The sequence below is a fragment of the Monodelphis domestica genome, chromosome 2 (genome assembly GCF_027887165.1).
Source record: "Monodelphis domestica isolate mMonDom1 chromosome 2, mMonDom1.pri, whole genome shotgun sequence".
Lineage (NCBI taxonomy): Eukaryota > Metazoa > Chordata > Mammalia > Didelphimorphia > Didelphidae > Monodelphis > Monodelphis domestica.
The window spans coordinates 268,797,658-268,820,818 of NC_077228.1; the positions used below are offsets into that span (position 1 = coordinate 268,797,658).

Here is a 23,161-nt window from a genome sequence, read left to right on the forward strand (position 1 = left end):
ATTTAAAAATTCCATTTGCTTCACTTTCCATCTGTAAAATGGGAATAATATTAGCACCTACTTAATCTGTTTTCCTCAGTTACCTCATCTCTAAAATGGGGAAATAATAACACCCTACCTGCCAGGGTTACTGTGAGGATCAAATGAAATAATAATTGAAAGTGCTCAGCACCGTGCCTGGCACATAGTAAATACTATATAAATATCATCACCACCATCGCACTTCAGTCATGTTATCCATGTTGAGCTTCTTCCTTCTATGATTATGGTTTAATTTACTATGTTAAGCTCCTGTGGCGACGCAGCGAGGCACCGTGGAGTGCTCAGGGCGTGTCGGAGCACAGACCGGCCACCCACTGCAGCTGAGGAAGTCTCCAGGCGTAACGACCTTTCATGCCTCTGGACCCAGGCTTCCAACGCCGAGAGAGCGGGGCTGTCTCTGTGCATCGGCTTTTCCACTTAAATCTCCTTCACGCACAAGTGTCTCTGTGCACACTCATCTATGAAAGCGCACAAAGACAATCGTCATCCTCATTACCGAGAGACTACTACTCCTACTAGACATATCTTGAATTGAACTAGACACTGCATTGATAGAAATGGGTAGCTTCTTTAGTTTTGTTTTTTTAGTACTTATCCTTTGTCTTGGAATCAATGCTGTGTATTGGTTTTAAGGCAGAAGAGCAGGAAGGATTAAGCAATGGGGTTAAGTGACTTGCCCAGGGTCACACAGCTAGGACATGTCTGACACCACTTCAACTTTATTTTTTTTAAACCCTTACCTTCCGTCTTGGAGTCAATACAGTGTATTGATTCCAAGGCAGAAGAGTGGTAGGGACTAGGCAATGGGGGTTAAGTGACTTGCCCAGGGTCACCCAGCTAGGAAGTATCTGAGGTCAGATTTGAACTAAGGACCCCCTGTCTCCAGGCCTGGCTCTCAATCTCCTGAGCTACCAGATGCCCCCTCCCCCCACTTCAAGTTCTTAATAAAATCTTCTCTAAACACATACTTGACAATTGTTTTGTCACACAGCAAAATTATTAACTTCGCTGCAATTGTTTGCATTTCCCCAATTTTTTAAAATTCAAAATTACTAAACATGAAGTTTCTGTCATTTTACCACTTTCTTCTTTCTTTACAGAAATAACTGAATCAATATTGTATGTTTTCAAATGTTACTCCTCTTATTGAAGAGAACTTCCTCTGAGTCAGGAAGGACTGTCAAACAGAATCCCTGGGTCTCCCCACCTAATATAGGGGAGGGACGACCTCAAAGTAGAGGTCCTGAGAGAATCAGAGGAGAGGCTTCTGCCCATCCCAGACTAAGAGATCCAAGAGCTGAAAAAAAAACTATAAACTATAAACTCTGCTGAAAAAGGCCTTTTCTTCACCAAACCTGCCCTACCCTGGGACAGACAGACCTTCATCACCTCAAAATTGATCAATAGCCTTCTTTTAAATAAAAAATCAATAAAATAAAAAACCTTACCATCTATCTTAGAAGTGATACTATGTATCAGTTCTAAGGTAGAAGAGGGGTAAAGGCAAGGCAATTGGGGTCTAGTGAATTGCCCAGAATCACACAGCTAGGTCATATTTGAACCCAGGTCCTCCCACCTCAAAGAGGCCTGGTGCTCTACACTCTGAGTCACCCAGCTGCCCCTCCGTAGCCTTCTGATTGGTCTCCCGGCCCCGAAGTCTCTCCTCATTCCAAATTCAAATAACAAAATCATCTTCTAACACTGGGGTCATGTCACTCCCCTAAGCCCTACTGGCTCCCTACATTGGATGTATATTCATTATATATATTATATATGCCTGGATGTGTATTCATTAGATATTCATTATATATTATATATATTCATTGGATATTCATTATATATTATATATGCCTGGACATATATTCATTGGATATTCATTATGTATTATATATGCCTGGATATGTATTCATTAGATATTCATTATATATTATATATTCATTAAATATTCATTAGATATATTATATATACCAGGATGTATATTCATTAGATAGTCTTATATATGCCTGGATATGTATTCATTAGATATTCATTATGTATATTATATATATTCATTAAATATTCATTATATATATTATATATACCTGGATGTATATTCATTAGATATTCATTATATATATTATATATACCTGGATGTGTATTCATTAGATATTCATTATGTATATTATATATATATTTATTGGATATTCATTATATATTATGTATGCCTAGACATATATTCATTGGATTTTCATTATTTATTATATATGCCTGGATATGTATTCATTAGATATTCATTATATATTATATATATATTCATTAAATATTCATTATATATATTATCTATACCTGGATGTATATTCATTAGATATTCAATATATATTATATATTCATTAGATATTCATTATGTATATTCTATATATACCTGGATATGTATTCATTAGATATTCATTATATATATTTTATATACCTGGATGTATATTCATTAGATAGTCTTATATATGCCTGGATATGTATTCATTAAATATTCATTATATATTATATATATAATCATTAAATATTCATTATATATATTATATATGCCTGGATATATATTCATTAGATATTCATTATATATTATATATTCATTAGATATTCATTATATATATTATATATACCTGGATATATATTCATTATATATTCATTATATATTAGATATTCATTAGATATTCATCATATATATTATATATACCTGGATGTATATTCATTATATAGTCTTATTATATGCCTGGATATATATTCATTAGGTATTCATTATGTATATTATATATATTCATTATATATTATGTATGCCTGGACATATATTCATTAGATATTCATTATATATATTATATATGCCTGGATATGTATTCATTAGATAATCAATATATATTCAATATGTGTTCTCTATATTCAATATATTCTATATTCTATATTCTATATATAACCAATACAGTCTGTATATAATCAAATAGAAGTCCCCTTTGGGGCTTGTAAAGCCCTTATAACCTGCTTCTTTCCTACTTTCCCAGCATTGTATCCCTAGCATTTAGCGCCATGCCTGATGCATAACTGGTACCTAATAAAGGCTAGTTGTCTTGGCTTGAATCCCCTCCACATACATTAAGATCCTGCGATGTTGGTTTTCCTTCCTATTCCTTGAAGAGAACGCTCCATCTCCTAACTGTGCCCTTTCCCTGGCTGTCCCTCAGACCTGGAATGCTCCCCATCTCGGTCTCTGCTCCCTGGATTCTCTGGCTTTCTTGAAACAACAGATCAGATCTCGCCTCCTACAAGAGGCTCTCCCCAGAGGCCCCAGACCTCTATATCCGACAGAGCCCCTGATGGACCTCCTGGGATCCAGGCAGCCCTAAGAACACTGGAATCACCCCTTCGTGGCATTCACCGTATGGAGAACCCCCAGAAACCGGCAGCAGTGAAGTGTAGCAGGTCTCAGATCGCTCTAGTCCCAGCAGCCCTGCCTCCTGGGACCCCATTATCCTCATCCAGGGAGAGGGAGGTGCCGCTCTCCAAAGAGCCCAGATGTCGTAGCAGAAGCCACAGTGCCCTGAGCATCAGTAGCTAAAGTCCCTGTGTGCCATCCCCTTCCCCTGCTTGTCATGGACGTCCTAGGAGGGCGGCTGGCCACTTGGACCAAATCTAAGGTATCAGAACTGAACGTCGGCCAGGCCAGGGGGGAGGCAGTGTCATGACCTGCCCCACGAGAACTGTGAACAGCCTACAGTTTAAGCTTAGGGAGAGAGAGATTATCTGTGTCCCTTCACCAAGGATTTACTTATTGAAGGTGTGATTACTCCCAGTCTCCCCTCTTGATTCACCAGTCTGATTTGTCCAGAAACAACCCAGGATGAATAGCGACTAACTGTAGGAATGCCCCTCCGATTAATGCCCCGCTGCCCAATGTGGTGGAGGTCCTCGGGCTGCTCTTGGCTTGCAGCAAGTACTAAGCTTGGCTAATCTGTTTTCCTCTGGGCCCATATTCTCAGACTCCCAACACCCATTTCCTTTTCCATTTCAGGAAGTACAACATGCTTTCACCAGGCTACCCATGAGAGATCTGAACAGCCTTGTCATCACCCACACACTCTGCTGTCTCATGGACCTCTCAGAGGGACCCTGCAGAGGGCACTGTGTAGAGGACATCATGACCAGAGGCTCTGCCCCACCCTGTCCAAGTCCACTTTATGATTACAGTTTGGATATCTGGCCAGTCGTGGCTGGGCAATAAAAGGCCCCTAATAAAATACAAGCTGCTTTCCACTAGGTGAAATTCTTAGGGTACTTATGAGCCCATAAAGGCAGGGACATCCCCAACCCAGTCTTCAAAAAGTTAGTCCCCCCCAAAACTCCCTTTGATGTTAAGAAAGCCTATCTGGTGGGCGTCTTTGGGTTTGGGGATATTTTCCCCATTTCACAGCCCTCCTTGCTCCCATCTATTTGGTGGTACGTAAATCCTCCACCTTTCAGTGGGGTCTAGAGCAACAGAAAGCTCTTGCTGCAGTCAAGCTGGACATCACAGGGATTGTCTTTAGTGCCTCCAAGATGATGAGTTCCAGATAGAGGCCTCAGCAACATCCTCTGATGCCTTCTGGAATCTATGGACTCTCCATAGTGGCAAGAGACTGCCATTGGGGATCTGAAGCAAAAAGTTCCCAGATATTGCTACCCGGTATTTGCTCCTGGAGAAGCAGGTGCTGGTTGTCCCCTGGGCTCTGATGGCCACAGAGCTCTTGACAGGCACAGTCTCTTGTCCCTCTGAGGGCTGAATTATCCATACTGCCCTAGGTAACGGAAAACACGCCCAGGAAGTTGAGTCACTGAAGCCACCCTGTTAAAATAGAAATGGTTTTTACAGGACTGGGCTAAGCTGGGCCCCCAAGGAGTCAGCAATCTACCTCAGCAGACGAAACAAGCCCAGGCCCAGGAGATATGCTCCCCAACCCCAGTGCCTGACCCACTCACTAAGTAGAGCCCACAATAGGTTCAACTGGCAAATGACAATAGAGGAGAGGCTTATTTTACAGATGGCGGTGCCTCTGGTTCCAGTGAGAATCTCCATTGGGTAGTTGCAGCTTTATGCCCTGTGATATCCATATGGATTTTGGCAGAGGACATAGCACCACTGGGATAGTTAAAGGCTGTATTAATTAGAAATTTTGTATCTTTGGACTTCATCTCCCAACATCCCTTTTCCCTTTGTCCTCACGTTTGCGTTTTTATGTTGTTTGTATATAAATTTTGTGGCTCCTCCCTCTCGCTCTCTCTCTCTTTTCCCTCGTGTGGTACTGGGAAGGCAGGCTTTACTCTAGCTTTTTATTTCAATAAATCTTATTAAATATAATACTTGGAGATTTGGGAATTACTTTTAATTCTTACAAGGCCATCCACTTAGCCTTGAGGGACTCTTGAAGCAAGGGAAGAAGAGCTTCCTCCACATCTATGCTGATTTCTGGACAGTTGCCAAATGCACTTTGGTCAAGCAAGTGGGCCAAGGATGATTGGCAAATTCAAAGCCAATTAGTATGAGGCACTGAACTGTGGAAGGACCTTGTCATCACCCACACACTGTGCCATCAGGACTTGGAGGACCTCTCAGTACCAGAGGGACTCTGCAGAGGGCACTGTGTGGATGACATCATGATTGGAGACTCTGCTCCTGACCTTGTCCAAGTTCACTTCATGGCTATGGTTTGGGCATACACACAAACCCACCCAGTCTTGGTCGGTCATGTCTCTGCTTCCAGGGGAGGAAATATAGAGGGAGCAGAATTCAACCAAGTGATCAATAGTCTCATATGACCAGCAGCCCAGACCACACCATTACTACATAGGACAAACCCCATATGGAAAAAGAAGTTGTGAAATAGGTACATGAGTGCCTTGGACATTTAGGGACAACCAGTCTTCCATACTGGTAGAGGAGGTGGGGTATGACAGCCTCCACCGCACTCATTGACCTGGTCACTGGGGAACGTGAGATAGGTACTGCATTATACCCGTGGAACATGGATTTAAGAGCAGAACTGTTAAAAGGCAAGCACATCACCCAATTAGTCAAGTGGGCTTTAGAGGACCTTTATCCTCTGGGCAAGGAGCTATGAAATATGCCTTCCTCTTGGCAGAATGGTCGATGTAGGGGTCCCACAGCCCTGAATGTCATCACTGGACTGTCAAAGGAAATCCTCTCACCTTTTGGTTCTCCCACAGCCATCCACAGTGACCAACATACTCATTTTACAATGTGGTGAAAGAAACAATTCTCAATCAAGTTAGTACTGAGTTCCCTAATAATTTCTTTTTAGCTCAACTAATTCAAATAGCTTTCAGACAAAGAAATACATATAACCAGCGTAGGCTAAGTTCCTCATTTTTGCAGAACTGAGCTCCTTGCTCATTTCTCATTTCCTCATTTCTCAAGTCTAAGTTACCCTCTGCTTTAGCTCTCTGTTCATCTAAGATAACATTTTAACCACATTTACCACAAGCATCATACCTTCCATTTAGCTAAGTAATTCCATGATAATCAGTTGTAACCGCTGTAATTCTATAGCCAATTACATAGAAATGTCCTCTTATGCCCTCAAAATGTTCACCAGTCCAATATTACAAAGCACTCAAGTTCCTCATTCCAATCTTTGTTAACCCCTAACCAATCAGAAATCATTCAAGAGGAACAGTCAGGCAGTGCTGAGGCTGGAGTTGGGTGTTCAAATATGACCTCAAACGGTTCCTAGCTATGTGACTCTAGTCAAGTCATTTAACCCCAGTTGCCTAGCCCTAATCACTTTTCTGCCTTAGAACTGATAATTAATATTGATTCTAAGACAGAAGATGAGGTTTTTTTTAAAGACATCAATCAAAACAGATTCTGTAGCTTGTGATCCTTCTTTATTGATAATAAAAATGTTCTCTGTAAATCCTTCAGTTTGTCTCTGACTACTACTTAAGAGTCAAATGACCTAATTTGTTTTTGCTAGGCTTGCAAATAAAACATTTATGTTCAGAACTTCGAACCTCTGACTTTCTATTTCAGATAAAAAATCAATGGTAGGCCATGTAGCAATGGGCAAAGGTCATGGTATTTTGTAGTAGTTCTAACTGCCCTATAATCCCTAGGCTTCTGGACTGATTGAAAAACATAATTAATGCTTTTTTAAAAAAAAAAACCTTACCTTCCATCTTGGAATCAATATTGTGTATTGGTTCCAAGGCAGAAGGATAGTGAGGGCTAGGCAATGAGATTTTAGTGATTTGTTCAGGGTCACACACCTAGGAAGTGTCTGAGGCCAGTTTTGAACCCAGGACTTGTGACAAGGAAATCACTTTTAAAAACTGATATATATTAATTTAAGATCACCAAGGAATTCAGCTATGTAATTCCTAAATGAAAACTCAAGTCAGCCATCAACCTTTTATAGAGTTTAATTACAAACAGGAGGAAGAAAGGAATTAGAGATAGAGAGAGAGAGGGAGAGAGAAAGGGGAGAGAAGGGAATAGGGCTTAAATACCCCTTCTGTTTAGGCTGGGCCAAAAGGCCCAAGCCCTTAGATAGCTGGGGCAAAGAAAGGAGATCAGTCCCTATTACTCATGTGACCAAAATGGAGAAACAGTCTCAGGGGCCTCCACCTCCAGCTTCCTTCAGAGCAAGCTTCTCAGAGCACCTCTCCAACCACTCAGAGCCAAAACTCTCAAACCCACCCCCCAGTCCTCAGACCCCTCTATCTTTAAGGAAACCATCCAAGTTCCCTCCCCTCAGTTCTCACATATACCAATCACTGTCCATGTCTTCCCTGTGCCAATGGTGACTCTAGCTTAACCCAGGACCACCCAGAAGTGTTGTGGCTTTGCACATGTCTGTTGAAGGTCATATTCTCAAATAATTAAATCTTGATCTTTTGCTACAGCCCTTCCTAAATCCTGTTACCCTGAGTAGGGTAGAGATTGGAATAATTAAATTTTGATCTATGCTGCAGCCCTTCCTAAATTCTGTTAGGACTGAGTAGGGTGGAGATTGCAATTTCCAAGACCTGGTTCTGTCATTCCAAGTATCTCCATTGTATCAATTCTAAAATCAATCATGACTCAAAGAAATTCCTGTTCTATGCTTAAGCATAGGTCAAAGCCCTTTCCATTGTTCAGCAAAAGGTTTCTGTTCTAAAGTAATCTTAAGAAGAGAGGAGGAGGAACCTCCCATGCCAATGGGGTTCACATTCCAATAGAGTTCCCACTCTCAATAGGAAATTTTTCAAGTATGAAATTTCCCAATGGTGAAATTTCCAACATTTATAAGTCTAAGAAATTTTAAGGTTTACAATCCCCCCTGATGATCATTGGGAGACTAGTCTCCCCATTGATCATTTAACATAATCATTTTGTAGTTCTAAATTCACTTCTAACTAAAGATATACACAATATTCAATTTTCTAAGAGAAATTAGAATAGTGAGAGAGGAAATAGAAAAGAAAAGAAAGCAAAACCAATGTTTGCTAGGTGCATTGACAGAAAGCCAAATTAGGGGCAGTCCCTTTTGGCATAAATGTGTACAGTTACAATAAATGTTCAATCAAAAGTTCAGTCCAATCAATCACATCCAAAATTCATTCTTGATCTTCTTAATGAAGTGTAGGTTTTCGGCATCTTTCTGCAACAGTTCATTCTCTGGATATAAAAGTTTCAAGCTTCTTTCTTGAAGATCTTTTCTCAAACAGAATCAAAATCTTTGAATTTTTTATAACAGTAAAATCTTAAACAAAATTCTTGGATTTTTATAAAAATACAATCTCAAACAAAAAAATTTCAAAAAAAAATTCTTAGATTTTAAATTAAAATACAATCCCCCCTGAAGTAAGTATTAAATATATATATATATATATATATAAATACATATGTATATATATATATATATATATATAAAGTTTAGTTCAGAATGTAATGTTCAGTTATGGGGGTGTATGTGTCAATTATCAAAATAGAAAAATAATAAAAAACATAATAAAAATTCAAAATAGACCTTGTATAGGTCCAGTTTAAAGTAATTTCTATCCCACAAGTATGTAGGACAGGATGCAGTAATATTTCACTTAGCCATTTGTAGCCAAGACTACAGGAAGTTGCCATAATATAAGAAGAAAAGAATAAGAATTCTATTTTGATGGGGAAATGTCATTCCCTTGTCTGATTTTTTTTTCCTTCAGGGATATAGGGATCCAGCATGATAGTCAAGCTTTGTACTTGTTTGAGTACTTCGAAAAGAGTGTAGATACAAGGAAGTCCTACAACTTAAACATAAGTTAAGCATCGCAACCTCGAGTCTCACTTTAATATTTCTTGTGTGCTCTATTGGCACTATTCAGGTTTAGTCTGTGCTCCTTGTTTTTATCCCTTTTCCTGGAATCAGACACAAACATTAATCACAGTCCTATAATATTTTATCAATAAATGGCAGGTTCCCATAGTTTAAAGCTTTTAGGCATATATTGATATTATAGCAAGAGTATATATATAACTTGTATTACTGCAGGAAAAAATAATATTAATATTAATTATGTGTACCTTCAGTTCAAAATATGAAAAAAATTCAAATATTCTGATCAAAAAATAAAAGAAAATAAATAAGAAAAATAAGAAAAAAATAAGTAATTCAATATATTCTTGAAAAAAACAGCATCCATTTGTCTATGGATTATTATCTCCAATTCATATGATAAGATAGAGTCACAATTCATATGATAGGATAGAGTCAATCGGTCTCAGCAGAAGATGCTTTCTTCACATGTGAGCAGTGAATCCAAGAGTCTCTTTCTCCAATCTTTATAGATGTTGGAGTAGTTAATAATATTTGGAATGGTCCTTCCCATGAAGGTTGAGTTGCTCCAGTTCGCTTGAAATTCTTGATATAAACTTTATCTCCTGGGTTCAGGTCATGCAGAGAAAAGTCTAATGGTCCGGCTTGTACTGCAGTTCCAGATTCATGAAGTTCACATAGTTTGTGCTGTAACTCCTGTATATAGAAAGCAATAGTAATATCTCCCCCTAATAGCGATGTATAAGCCGGGGAGAAAGGCTTAGCCTGTATAGGCGGAAATCCAAAAAGCATCTCAAATGGTGAAATATGTAAGTCTCCTCTAGGCCTGCTTCTAAGATAAAATAGGGCCAGAGGGAGAATTTCAGGCCATTTTAAATGGGTCTCAGTGCATAATTTGCCAATCATAGTCTTAAGTTCTTTATTCATCCTCTCCACTTGGCCTGAGCTCTGGGGGTGATATGGAACATGGAATTTTGGAGTTATCCCCAAGCAAGAATATATTTGGTTTAAGGCAGAATCGGTAAAATGACTCCCTCTACTGGAGTCAATACATGCTGGCAGGCCAAAACGAGGAATAATTTCTTTTAAAAGTATCTTTGCAACAAAATCTGCTGTGGCTCGGGTTGTAGGAAATGCTTCCGGCCATCTGCTTAGTTGATCTACAATTACTAGACAAAATTTATAACGTCCAGCCTTTGGCATTGTAATGAAATCTATCTGTAGATGTTCAAAAGGTGTGTAAGCCAGAGGAAGTCCCCCAAAGGCTTTTCCACGATATGCATGTTGGTTATATGCCTGGCAGATAGGACAGGCTGAACATACTTTAGAGGCTATAGTGGTTATACCAGGGGCTATCCATACTCTCTTGACAGAGTCCACGATGCCCTGGGTGTCAAAATGACCATTTTTATGAATAGATTGACAAATTTGGTTATAGAAACTTCTAGGGAGCAGGGGTTTTCCTTCAGATGACACCATCTGAAGGAAATTTCCTTGTCACAGACTTCACATCTCTTGGTCTGGCTCTTGATCCACTGAACCTCCTAGCTGCCCCTATAAGGAATACTTAAAAATCACCCTATTCAAGCTTTTAGTGGAAAAGTAGATTCTCAAGTGGGAAGAGATGCTTCTTGAAGCAATCTGCACACTGAACTCTATGACTCCTTGAACTCCCATCACAATGCCTACAACTCATCCTGACCCTTCCCTCATTCTTCATGCCAATACTAATAGCCAAAAATGGTACCATAATGGAATCCTGGACTTCCTCACCCTTATTCTATAGGGCAACCACATTACTTTTCCTTCAGAGTGATCAGGGACCAGGGGGTAGAAGAGAGTGAAACAGTATAAATGTCAAATAAGGCAGTGGTAGCACAGTGGAATCCCTTATCCAAAGAGGGGAGGGAAACACCCATTGTAATAGGGATCAGACCACCTTGGGCTCCTGTGTTCTTCACACTAACAGGTGGAACAGTAGGGGTACCCCTAAGCTCTAATGGCATAATTGCCCCCAATGTAACGGCAAACCCACTAAGGGGAGTGAATGAGACCAGGAAAACTCTCTTACCTAACAACTCCAAGGTAATAATCTCAGCTCTAACCAGGGGTACTGAGTCCATGCCAGAAGGAAATTCAGACATGTCCCCCACCTTGAAGAATGTATCAAGAACCATGGAGAGTGACACAGAATCTACTCCACTTATGGTGCAGGATACTCATAGATTCTCAGTTCTTTTCTCAATACAATCCACTCTTTCTAAAATCCAGAACTTCCTCTCCTTAACCATCCCGAAGCTCACAACCACTGAACTCACTACCCAAGGGATAATGTCCCCTGAGCCCCCAGGCATTGCCCTGTCAACCAACTTCTCACCTTGAGCATCAGCTAAAGAGGCACTCAGAGTTGTATCCCATCATGACCTAGGTAACAGCCTTGTGCTCACCCTCATCACCATAGCTCATGTAGTAGCATAACCAGTACCCCCTGTAAAATGAGGAAATTCCTTACATGTGAGCATCTTCATCATGGTATCTTTGAGAGACTTTTTAAAAAGTTTATTTATTTAATTAATTAATTTGGGATATTTTCTCATGGTTACATGAATCATGTTCCCTCCCTCCCCTCTTTCCATCTCCTTCCCATAGCTAATGAGCAATTCCACTGGGTCTTGCGTGTGTCATTGATCCAGACCTATTTCCATATTATTGATATTTGCACTAGGATGATCGCTTAGAGTCTACATCCCCAATCATATTATCCCCATCAACCCATGTGATCAAGCAGTTGTTTTTCTTCTGTGTTTCTACTCCCACAGTTCTTTCTCTGGATGTGGATAGCGTTCTTTCTTATAAGTTTTGAGGGACTTTTTGGAGACACTATTATCATCCTAGGATCCGGATGCACAGTAGCTATTGGTAGTTCAACAGGAGAAGGCTCAACAACTGGATATAGTCATTTGAGGTACAGGGTCAATGGATCAATTAAAACCCAGAGTCAAGCCCAAAGATCCCACAAAATATATGGGACTAGTCTCCAAGACTGCCAACCAAAGTATGGCTACCAGGACCCTGAACACAGAAAAATACAGCCTACACAGCCTCATTCATTCCTTTTGTCATATCAACCTAGGGAACATGGGGACACTTAGAAAGGCACATGGTGCCTGAATCTTACCTGTTTTAGCCAATTAGCTCAACACTCTATCCATATGCAAATTGGAGAGCATTGTTTGGATACCTTTCTTGTTTAACTTGATCATGTGTCCTAGTCACTATGAAACCTTACCTTCTATAGAAATGCTCCATGATTTGCACTGTGACTGGAGTACAGTAGGACGTGTCCTGATAGATCTGGGAACTCTTATTGGACATGTTGCCTCTGGGGTGTTGTAGAGGAAGAGGTCCATAGGTAGCTAAATGATGCATAGTTTGCAATTGCAGAGCAACTAAAGGATCAAATTGATCATTCCATCAGAGAACTTGATAGAAAGACACCATTCTTTGGGAGCTATAGTGATGGGACCACTGGCCAGTCTTGAACTATCGATGATATAGCCAATGAGAAGTTTGTGCTTTGGTGTGGGATGATCCCATTTAAAAAAAGAGCCCCAATCATGGACAATATGAGCACCCAAGAAAAAAAACTATTGATGCTCTCATCACAGATTTCAAAAACATTTTGTCAAGGCTAATATATGTTTTCTGATCTTTTTCCTTTTTTCTAGACAAATATGCAAGATTCCTGCAATGATCTTTTGGTGTTATTGTGGTTGTTGTAAATTGCTATGATTTTAGTTGTGTTTTTTTTTGTTTGCTTGTTTGTTTATATTACTTTGTAGCTGTGGTAGTGTATAATCATGTCCAGGGAACCAGGGGATGGATTGTATCAAAATTAGATCTTGTTCTGGTCCTAATGACAACTCCCTCCCAATTCTAGTCAGTATAGTAAGTAAATTTATATGTAGCGAATATCAAGGGGCACTAGCAGGAAATGAGAGCACAAAAGGGGAACATAGAAGTCACACACAATCATCCCAAAGTTCAAAGGAGCATAATTTGTAAATTATATCACATATTAACCAAATTTTACATACTGTTGGAATGTGCTGAATCAACAAAAGCCATCTAGGTGCTGCTGTCAAGGTTTCTGTATGTAAATTCCAAATAAATCCCAGACCTCCATATTTCCAGAGTAGCAGAACTTCAAAAGATACTGATAACTTTGACTTGATGTGGATATGTTAATGAACTAATCCCAAGATGGCACAGATAGGAATCAGTCTGCACTCAAAAAAGAACTATAAAAATGTAACCTCAAACTCCTGCTTCCAGTATTCATCCATCTCCTCTGGGTACAAAGTGATCCTAACCTAATCCATGGTTACATAGGTGAAACTTTCTGTCTCTTCCTCCTCCCTACCCTCTTCCCCATGCTTCTTCTCCATACCTCTCTCCCCCACTCCATCCTCTATCTCCACCTAGTCTGCCTTTATATCCCTCTCTACCTTTCCCCAGTTTGTGCCTTGTTAAATTTTGAGGTACACCCCATTTCCCACTGACAATCATGGCCTTTCCCTGTGAGTACCCAAAAAGCCCAGGGTGACTGTTCCCTTTTATCAATTTAGCCTCAATATTAATATAATATATTCCCTCTGATATCACTTCCAATTAAAAAATACACATATACATATGTATATATTATATGTAATATTGTATGTGTTACATATAACACATGTATACTCTATATATGTATATGTATAATCTTGTTTTCATATAGATGTTTACATGTTGCCTTTGCCATTGGAATGTGAGCTCCTTGAGGGCAGTCATTTTTGCTGCCTTTCCTTATATCTCTAGTAATTAAAGCATAGAGGAAGCAATAATAAATGCTTGTTGTTTTGGCTTGATTTGAAATTTGGGCTAGGGCAGACACTGATTTGGGTTCCTAGGGGAACAAAGACTTGGCAGGCAGCATAAAGAGAAAAAAAAAAGCTGTGATGTCACTCAGTGCTGAAGAAGGGGACGCCAGAGCATGCAATTGGAAAAAACAAATGAGGCACAGAAGTGTCACTCATTTGTAAGGGCACCAGGACTTTTTGCCAGCCCAGAAGGAAGAGGAGACAGCTCTTCCAGAACTTCAATAGATCTCAAGAAGGCATTTAGGAAAGGGGTCTCTCTCTCTCTCTCTTACTTTCTCTCTCTCTCTCTCTCTCTCTCTCTCTCTCTCTCTCTCTCTCTCTCTCTCTCTTTCTCTCTGCCCCCCCATTATCACGTTTCTCCTTGCAGCTCATTGAAGCTTCATGGCATGTTACATTATTTGGAGCTAAAATGGGATGAGGAAAAGCGTGATGGGAGTTGAAAGGGAAAATAAAAATTAGTACACGAGTTTAACTGAAGCATAAGAAAGCCTTACTGGGGAGCTGTTGGACAAGAAACACACAGCTTGACCATGGGACAGAACAGCCTTTAAGGATATCACCCTCAAAAAGCTAGGAGAGACACTTTGGGACTCTTTGATGAAGGCTCCTAAGAGAAGGAAATTGGGGAGTTTTGGACACCTACATGAGCCTCTCTTTGGGGTGGCATCTGGGTATGATCCAGGCCTTTCTAACATGTTGGTGACAACATGTTGATTGGTTACCAAGTATGATGACTCCAGGGATTTCTCACAAAGAATAACATTTTCCTTTAGGAAGAAAGTGGCAGAGAAGCAAGTCACTGCTTAAACAGAAGGCAGTAAGTAGAGAAAACTCAGACAGCAGTATCAGAGGATGGGACTTCACTGAATGCTGACTGCAGAGCTGAAGTGTGAGGAACTCTGAGGCCAGGCCAAGGGACCTTCAAGAAGCAAATCTGGGAAGGGAGTACTGCCAGATGTTGGAGACAAATCTGTGAAATGTGTTGCAGACGAGGTGCAATGTTTCCTCAATTTGTGTTATGAGTTGTCCAGGAGGTGTTCCCTCCTCTAACAATGTTTTCATTTTCCCCCAAGGAGACTCAGTTTTTAACTATTTGTTGTTCTTTTTCCTCCTTTTCCAAAGAGGACCAATGGCATCCCAGGGTGGTCTAGTAGATCCAATTTAAATAAGGCAGAATTGTGCAAAGTTATCAGGCTCACTTTCTCTTACAAAATCTTTGAAGTCCAGTGACAGGACAAAAGTGAAAAGGACTAGTGATGTCCCAGGATACAGTCCAAGTCTGACCACACTCTAAGTACTCCACAGCCTCCTAGTTCAGCCACTTTCATGGTTATTGGAACAAATTGTCTTCATCTGCTCATTCTACCAGAGGAATTCTTCACATGTGGGGCTGACATTCCCCTAAATCACTGATGGGTTTGGGGTTTATTGGTTAACCTCAAAATGGTTTAGCCCACCTTTCTGGAATGATTTACCAGGGTATGGTCAATGTCCGTTTTATAGCTTCTTTGAGCCACAGATGAGAATTGGGTGAAAGGTGGGCACCAAAGGTGGATGAGCAATTCTAAAAAGGGTTTAGCAAGTCCTCATACCAGGACTTCTAGTACTCCCTGAACACCCCTATGCTTCTATATGCCCCAATCTTGTTACATTCTGATTCAACTCTTCATTTGTCTTTTCTATTTCTTGGTCTAATGTCTTTATTTTCCAATCATATCCCTGTCTAATTCTGAACTGGCTGGTGTTTGGTAAGATGCCATTGTTCAGTTGTCATTATATATTTGTTTTCAGGGATCAATAGACAATGACTCTTTTGTTACTGGAGGACTGGTTTTAGAGGAAGGACTCTTTGAAGGTTTAGCTTGGGGAATATGTTGACTGTAATAAAGATAGAGCATGGATTTTGTACTGTGTGAAAATTGTATCTTGTTCTGATCCCCTGAACCACCACCCCTCACCAATCAGTATAACATGTTTACAAGTAGCCAATATAATTTGCAAAGGGAAACCTGGAAGTCACATGTAATCTGTCTCAAAGATCAAAGGAACATAATTTACTAACTATATTGTAATATATGTTGTTATATATAAAACAAAAACCATATCCTGTTAATATAAGCTTTGCTGTCAGGGACTTTTGGTCCTTTATTAGATTTTCATCTCAGAAAAGTTTCAGAAGACCAACAGAACACTGCATGGTGCTGATAATTTTAAAATTATATAGATATGTAAACTTTAAACTTTTACAAACAGCTCTGAAATGATATTGAATTATTGTGAAGAATTTATCTACTACTATGAAGGTAATTCAAATGAGCCCATGATTTCCCATCCTTCTTTAATGAATATATGTTTTGGCCCTCTTTTAAGGTATGGAGCTACACAGGCTATAACAGCCCTCTCATAAGGGGGACTTCATGGATGTACTGGCAACCCTCACATGTCAACTCAAACATAGGAAAGGGAAGTCACAGTTGCCTTGATGCCTTTTTTAGAAATCAACATCTACTTGGATATCGTCCATGATAGATATAGTAGCTCATCCCCTTTAAGAAATGTGAACCTAGGGGGCACCTGGGCACCTGGGTAGCTCAGGGGATTGAGAGCCAGGTCTAGAGATGGGAGGTCCTGGGTTCAGATTTGGCCTACAAGACTTCCCAGCTGGGTGACCCTGGGCTCACTTGACCCCCATTGCCTAGGCCTTACCACTCTTCTGCCTTGGAGCCAATACACAGTATTGACTTCAAGATGGAAGGTTTAAACGGTTTAAAGGTTTAAAAGGTTTAAAAAAAGAAATGTGAACCTATTCTGATTTTCTTCTTATATTACAAAAATACATCTTTAAAAATGGTCCGAATCTTGCGCTTGAGGCTACCCCTTACAATATGGATGCCTTGTACGTGATAATAAAAAAAATTTTGCCTCATTTTCCTGAACTTGCCTGATTTATTAGGGCAAAGCCCTAATCAAGATTTTTTCTTTAAACAATGATTAGTATATGTTAATTAACTAACCCCAAGGTGGCACAGATAAGATTAGTCTCTTCCTTCAAAAATCCTATAAAATGAGACTTCAAACTGGACTCCCAAGCACTCCTCCTTCTCTATCTGTGTCCATGCTGCCAAGTGCTCTAAAGTCTAATCCATGGATATAGGATTGATTTTCAGTGCCTTTCCCAACACCTCATCCTCTTCCTGGTAAGGATTATCTTCCTTCACCACTCTATCCCTCAGTCCAACATCTGCATCTACATTCCCTTCTTACCACTTGTTTCTGTACTCTTGGTTCCATTTGTCCCTATGCCCTCTGTGCCTTATTAAAATGCAATTGAAGCCTCACTTCCCTTTGCCATCATGGTCTTTCCTGGCAATTACTCAAAGAACCAAGTATGCCTTTCCCCTTTTCAAAATTGCATAAATTAATTATTAGTTCACATGCCAAGTTGTGGACACTTTTAGCAATAATGTATAAGGGATGTATGATGAAGGAAGACACTGTGGCAGCTTTCCTGTGAGATCTGCCCTTTTGGAAGGAAACTTAGCCTAATGTAGCATCCAAGAGGAATCAAAGAGAGGTTCGTAGAAGGGCAACCAGTATCACAAGAAGAGGACTGCATAGCCACCATCCCTATCAGTGACCTTGGTGAAGACTGATCCCAAGAATGAAAAAGATTATCAAATCCTGCACTTCCAGAGTTGTTAGTTTCTCTGGATGCATGGATTCTCTACACAAATGGTTTATTACCATGGTAATGTCAGTTTGTGTTCACTGTCACCCACAAACTTGTGTGCACTGGTAGCATCTTGCATCCCCGGTTTCTGGGAATAGTGTTGTATAATTATTGTTCTTGCTTTTCCTTTTGAGTAAATGCCTCTTATTAAGAGCTAATTGAGGTAGGCAACTAATTTGTAACAGGAAATATGTTATCAGGGGGTTCAAAAGGAACAGTTTTAGAAATTCAGCAACACACACAAAGCATGGAGAGAGAGGACGAGAGAGAGAGGGAGAGAGAGAGAGACAGAGAGAGAGAGAGAGAGAGAGAGAGAGAGAGAGAGAGAGAGTGAGAGAGAAATAGTAGAATCTATAACTTGCTCGAGTGGGTGGGTACAAGTTGGGGAGGGGAGGGCAAAGAAGTGTAACAGTTAAAATTTTGGGAGACTGAGGCAGGTAGAAATTAGTTTCTCTCTGCAAGGAGTATTATATTTTTTAGAGGTTTATTAAAGGTTAAAGATTAAAGAAAATACAGAATAAGAAAAAACACATGCCTAGGCCAGAGGCCTAGGCCAGATAACCTCACATCACAGAAGAGATGCATCTGCTCCAAAATGGAAGTCCAAAAGAGCCCTCAAAAGCCTTTGTAATCAGCTTAAATACCTTCTCGATCTCGCCCACCTCAGAATTCCGTAGGATTACAAAGCATTTTGGGGAAGTGGAGCAAGGGCTTGTAGCCCAGATTTCAAATCTCAATTTTACAGAAGGGAAGGTAGTTTAGCATTTGCTATATTCCCTCTGGCCACACAATATAGTAGAAAGAACCTTGAATTTTGAACAAAATTGTCAGAGTTCATATCTAGTTCATATCCACTGGTTATTACTATGTTTAAGATTTTAAGTGATTAAGGTATTGAATTATTCTATTTGGTCCCAAAATGTGAACTTATTATAGATAGATAGATAGATAGATAGATAGATAGATAGATAGATAGATAGATAGATATGTATGTATAAATGGAGATTTTGAGCCTTTGGATTTCATCCCCCAGAAGTCCCTTAATATTCCCCATTTTCCTGTGTCCCCACATTATTCATGATTGTATTTCAGTGGCTGTAACTCCTCCCTCACTCTCTCTTTTGAACCTGCAATCAGGCTGAAGTCAGGTAGTTCTTTTGTTTTAGTTATTTTTAATAAAACTTTATAAAATATAATACTTAGTTATTGATTACTAATTTTAAAACCCACAGATAGATAGCTATAGAGAATTGTCATTGTTCGGTCATTCACTCATGATAGATATATAGTTTGTTTTAAAATGTATATATATATGCATACATATATATATACACATATATTTCTGCTTGCAGAAAGAAAATTACTAGATCATAGAATATACAAAAAGTAGATATATAAATACATAGACAACTTTGAATATTCAAAATACAATATGGACATAAATGTGGATGTTTAATTGTAATAATGTAGCATGTGACTGTCAGGAATTTATCACACCTTGTGATGAAGGATGGAAAAGTTTGCAAATTTTTCCATCCTTTATCCCAACCTCTAAGTCCAACAGCAGAGGCCCATTCCATTCCATTCCATTATTTTAGCTTCTAGTCCCAATAATACAAGTTAAACCCATCAAGCTTTCCCACAATACCTTTTCATCCTTCTCCAAAGAACCCTCATATCTCCAGGTCATGTCACCCCATTCCACACCTCAAGACCCAGTGTCTTTACTTTAACTCTGTTGCTCAAGGGGATCTCTAGGTTCAGTCTTGGCAGCCCCTTCCTCTGTTCCAGTCTAGTAACACCAGTGTCCCCAGGGTGAGGAGAACCAGTCCAGCCAGGACCATTCGAATGAGGTTGCCTGTAGTATAATCCTGGGGAGTGGAACCTGAAAGGGCAGAAAGGATTACCCAGATCCATTGATGAGTAGAACTTCAGGAGTATTGGGGAAACTGGGAGAATGACTACATGAATCTCTGAGGGGGCATAGTCTGAGGTAAGGACAAGATGGATTCTTAGCTCGGTTTAATTTTTTTTTTAAGAGAAGAATGCCTGGATATTCAAAAAGCATTGGGAGCTAGAAAGGATGACATGTTCCCAAAAGAATTGTGTAGTAGGATACCTGGCTAAAGGAGATGTAAGGATAATCTGCCTAGATTCCAAAAATAAAAGGCCCAAGGCCAGGGAATGGGATATATTAAGGTCCCTGAGAAGTCTATGGGACAGGATACTAGATTTTGCGAAAGGGTTAGAGAGATGGCATTCAACTTCCTGGGTCCCCTCACCTGACCAGCTGATGATCAAAGGGTCACTCCTCTTAGACAAGATGTATGGAGCAAAAGGTGTATGGTAGTAACAGCTGTAGGTTCCAGGAGCCATGAAGTCCTGAAGGGAAAAGTCAGCCCAAGGCTGGGCGGAACTGAGGTACTGTAGGGGCCCTGGGAAGCCCACACGATAAAGAGCAAAGCTCATCCCCCCTAGTGGGCCATGGCAGCGCAGGCTCACATTGGTGCCTGGTACCACCACGGGACCTGGCATTGCTATGAGCCAGGGCTTTGGTAACATGTCTGTAGAAGGAAGAGGAAAAGCTTAGGTTCCCCTCTATTCTTGCCCCTCTGGCCCTCTAGCCCTCCAGTTCTGCCCCCAGTGCCCCCAGATCGATTTTCTGTCTAATCCCAATATGAAGTGATAGAAAGAGCCTCAGAAGATGCTGGTTCAGTTCTGTTTGACCTACTGTGTCCCCTCAGGTAAATGTCTTTCCTTCTTTTGGGACTCAATTTCCTCATCTATAAAGTGAGGGAGTTAGACTGGATCTCTAAGTCCCTTCCATCTTGAACATTTGTGACTATTATTCCATGTATGCCTCTATCTTAGACTCTGATACTTTGATTGTCTTACTGTTTTTTAAAGACTCAATTTACCCATTAAACAGATGACATAGTTGGGCCCCATCTCTAGGTTCTAACACTTTCAAGTGCTAAGCTGTGACAGGTGCTCCTTTGGATAAGAATCCCCCCTTTCCCATAGTACCCCTTTACAATACTGAGAAACAGCAACCATTTGTCACCCTCTGCCGCCACGGACCTCTTTTGTATCCTAAATTTCTCCCACACCTTCGACTGCTTCTCCTATGAGTTGGTTTACATTCCTATTCCAGTCATTCCTTTCTGGACATAACTTGCCTTGTCCATATCCACGCTCGTGCCCATATCGGGACTGACATTTGAGTCTCCTGATCCCCAGGCAGCTCTACCCCTCCTATGAATGCCCCCAGCTCAGAATGGACACAATCCTTCACATTTGGCTCACTTTTTTATGGCAGAAAAAGAGAGGTGACCATTTACAAGGGTTCTTTAAGGTCTGATCATTTCCTCTCCCTCCACCTACCTTTGTACTCTTACTAGGTTTCATGCATCTTCTCTCCCATTCCCCAGCCTCACCTGTCACCCACACTTCCACGGAGTCACTTGGCTGAGACCATACGTTATAAGAAGTCTGGTAGCAGCAGCTATAACTGCCTCCATGAGTGGGGGTCACCCTTTCAAAGAGGAACTCAGCTCCAAACTCCGAGGATTCCTGAATCTGGACTGGTTGGACCTCTCCCACTTTGTTCAAGATGAATCTTGTGGCTGGAACTGGCACTTGGCACAACAAAGTTAAGTTTCCCCCTGGGGCCAATACAGGCCCAGGTTTAGCACTGAGAGTGGGTTTGGGGTAAAAATCTTTTCCTAGGAAAGAGAAGAATTTGAGTGAATACTTTCAGTAAATGCCAGTGCCTTAAGGCTCAGGAAGCTTGGATTTGGAGTGAGGTGAGCTCTTTAAACTTCGAATTTTCCATCTGTTAAGTTGAGGGTGGGTGAATTAGAATTAACCCTCTCTATGTCCCCTTTGCATTCCTTCTGTGATTCTTAGGGACCGGTCAAGGGAGAGGGAGTAAGGATAGGTTACAACAGGATAAGGGCAAGAAATGGGGGACAGGATCCAAGGACAAGCTGATGCCTGGTCCCTAGAAGATATTAGTGACTGAAGACTGCAAGAATTCAAAGGGAAATAGGGGATAGATTGGAGGAAGAGTAGGGAATCAATGCAGTTACTCACCAGGTGGTGTGCCAGCCGTGTAACCCAAATGCCCTACAATGAAAGTGGGTGGAGGTCAGCTTCCAATTTGCCTTCAGTCAAATTGACCCCTCAATGAGACAAGTATCTCGCATTCCCAGTCCCTAACCACTGAATGATCTAAGTGTCCATCTCATAACTTGAGACTCTTTCATGGATGTAGATGTCTGTCCCTCAGCCTATGCTTCTCCAAAGTCCCAGAAGCCCATCCTCCCAGCTCTTTTATTTTTTATTTTTTTAAAACCCTTACCTTACATCTTGGAATCAACACTGTGTATTGGTTCCAAGGCAGAAGAGCAGTAAGGGCTAGGCAATGGGGGTTGTGACTTGCCCAGGGTCACACAGCTGGGAAGTGACTGAGGCCAGATTTCAACCTAAGACCTCCTGTCTCTAGGTCTGGCTCTCAATCCACTGAGCTACACAGCTTCCCCCACCCCCACCCCACAGTTCTTTTATTGGGCACTCAACTATATTAGTTCCTGCTTCCTTCAATCACTGCTAAGGAGTGGAAGGGAGAGTGGGGGATAAGGAGGAGGACTAGATGGACTCACAGAGGCTCAGTAGCAGAAGAGAGGAGACCAGGATCATGTTCGATAGCTGGAAATGGCTGAAGGGTAGAAGGATAGGCACCCACAGGACCTTTGATGATTCCTTCTTTCCAATCTCTCAGGAAATGAGCCATTGGAAATACAGAGACATGGCCTGGCCCTGTTTTCCTAGGTGCTAAATTCCTCGGAGATTAGAGATCATCCCATCTTCCTTTTTAAAAGGAGGAACCTCAGCCCCAGAAAGGTGGAGAGAGACTTAGTCCAGGATACAGAGATACAGAGACAAGATAAGGGAAGAATCACAACATTTCAGAGTTGGAGGAGACAACAATGGCCCTTTAATCTGGTCCATTAGGTCTTGATCAATGACATGTAAAACCAAGTGGAATTGTGAATCAGCTATGGGAAGGAATGGGGGAGGGAAGGGGAAGAATATGAATCTTGTAACCATAGAAAAATATTCTAAATTAACTAATTATTTTCAAA

At 40.6% G+C, this 23,161-nt stretch overlaps 2 protein-coding genes across 2 annotated transcripts in view; both read right to left on the reverse strand.

Moving 5' to 3' along the window:
* LOC100025731 (RLA class I histocompatibility antigen, alpha chain 11/11-like) overlaps window positions 1-23,161 on the reverse strand; it is a 182,143-nt gene that overhangs the window by 116,145 nt on the left and 42,837 nt on the right. The gene's annotated exons all lie outside the window — the stretch shown is intronic.
* LOC130457597 (osteoclast-associated immunoglobulin-like receptor) lies at window positions 18,729-22,715 on the reverse strand. The gene is made up of 5 exons (XM_056820184.1): window positions 22,679-22,715; window positions 22,110-22,142; window positions 21,452-21,739; window positions 20,297-20,578; window positions 18,729-19,899 (listed from the first exon to the last, which is right to left on the reverse strand). Exons 1-5 carry the CDS (start codon window positions 22,713-22,715, stop codon window positions 19,775-19,777), a joined length of 765 nt encoding a protein of 254 aa, XP_056676162.1. The 3' UTR covers window positions 18,729-19,774.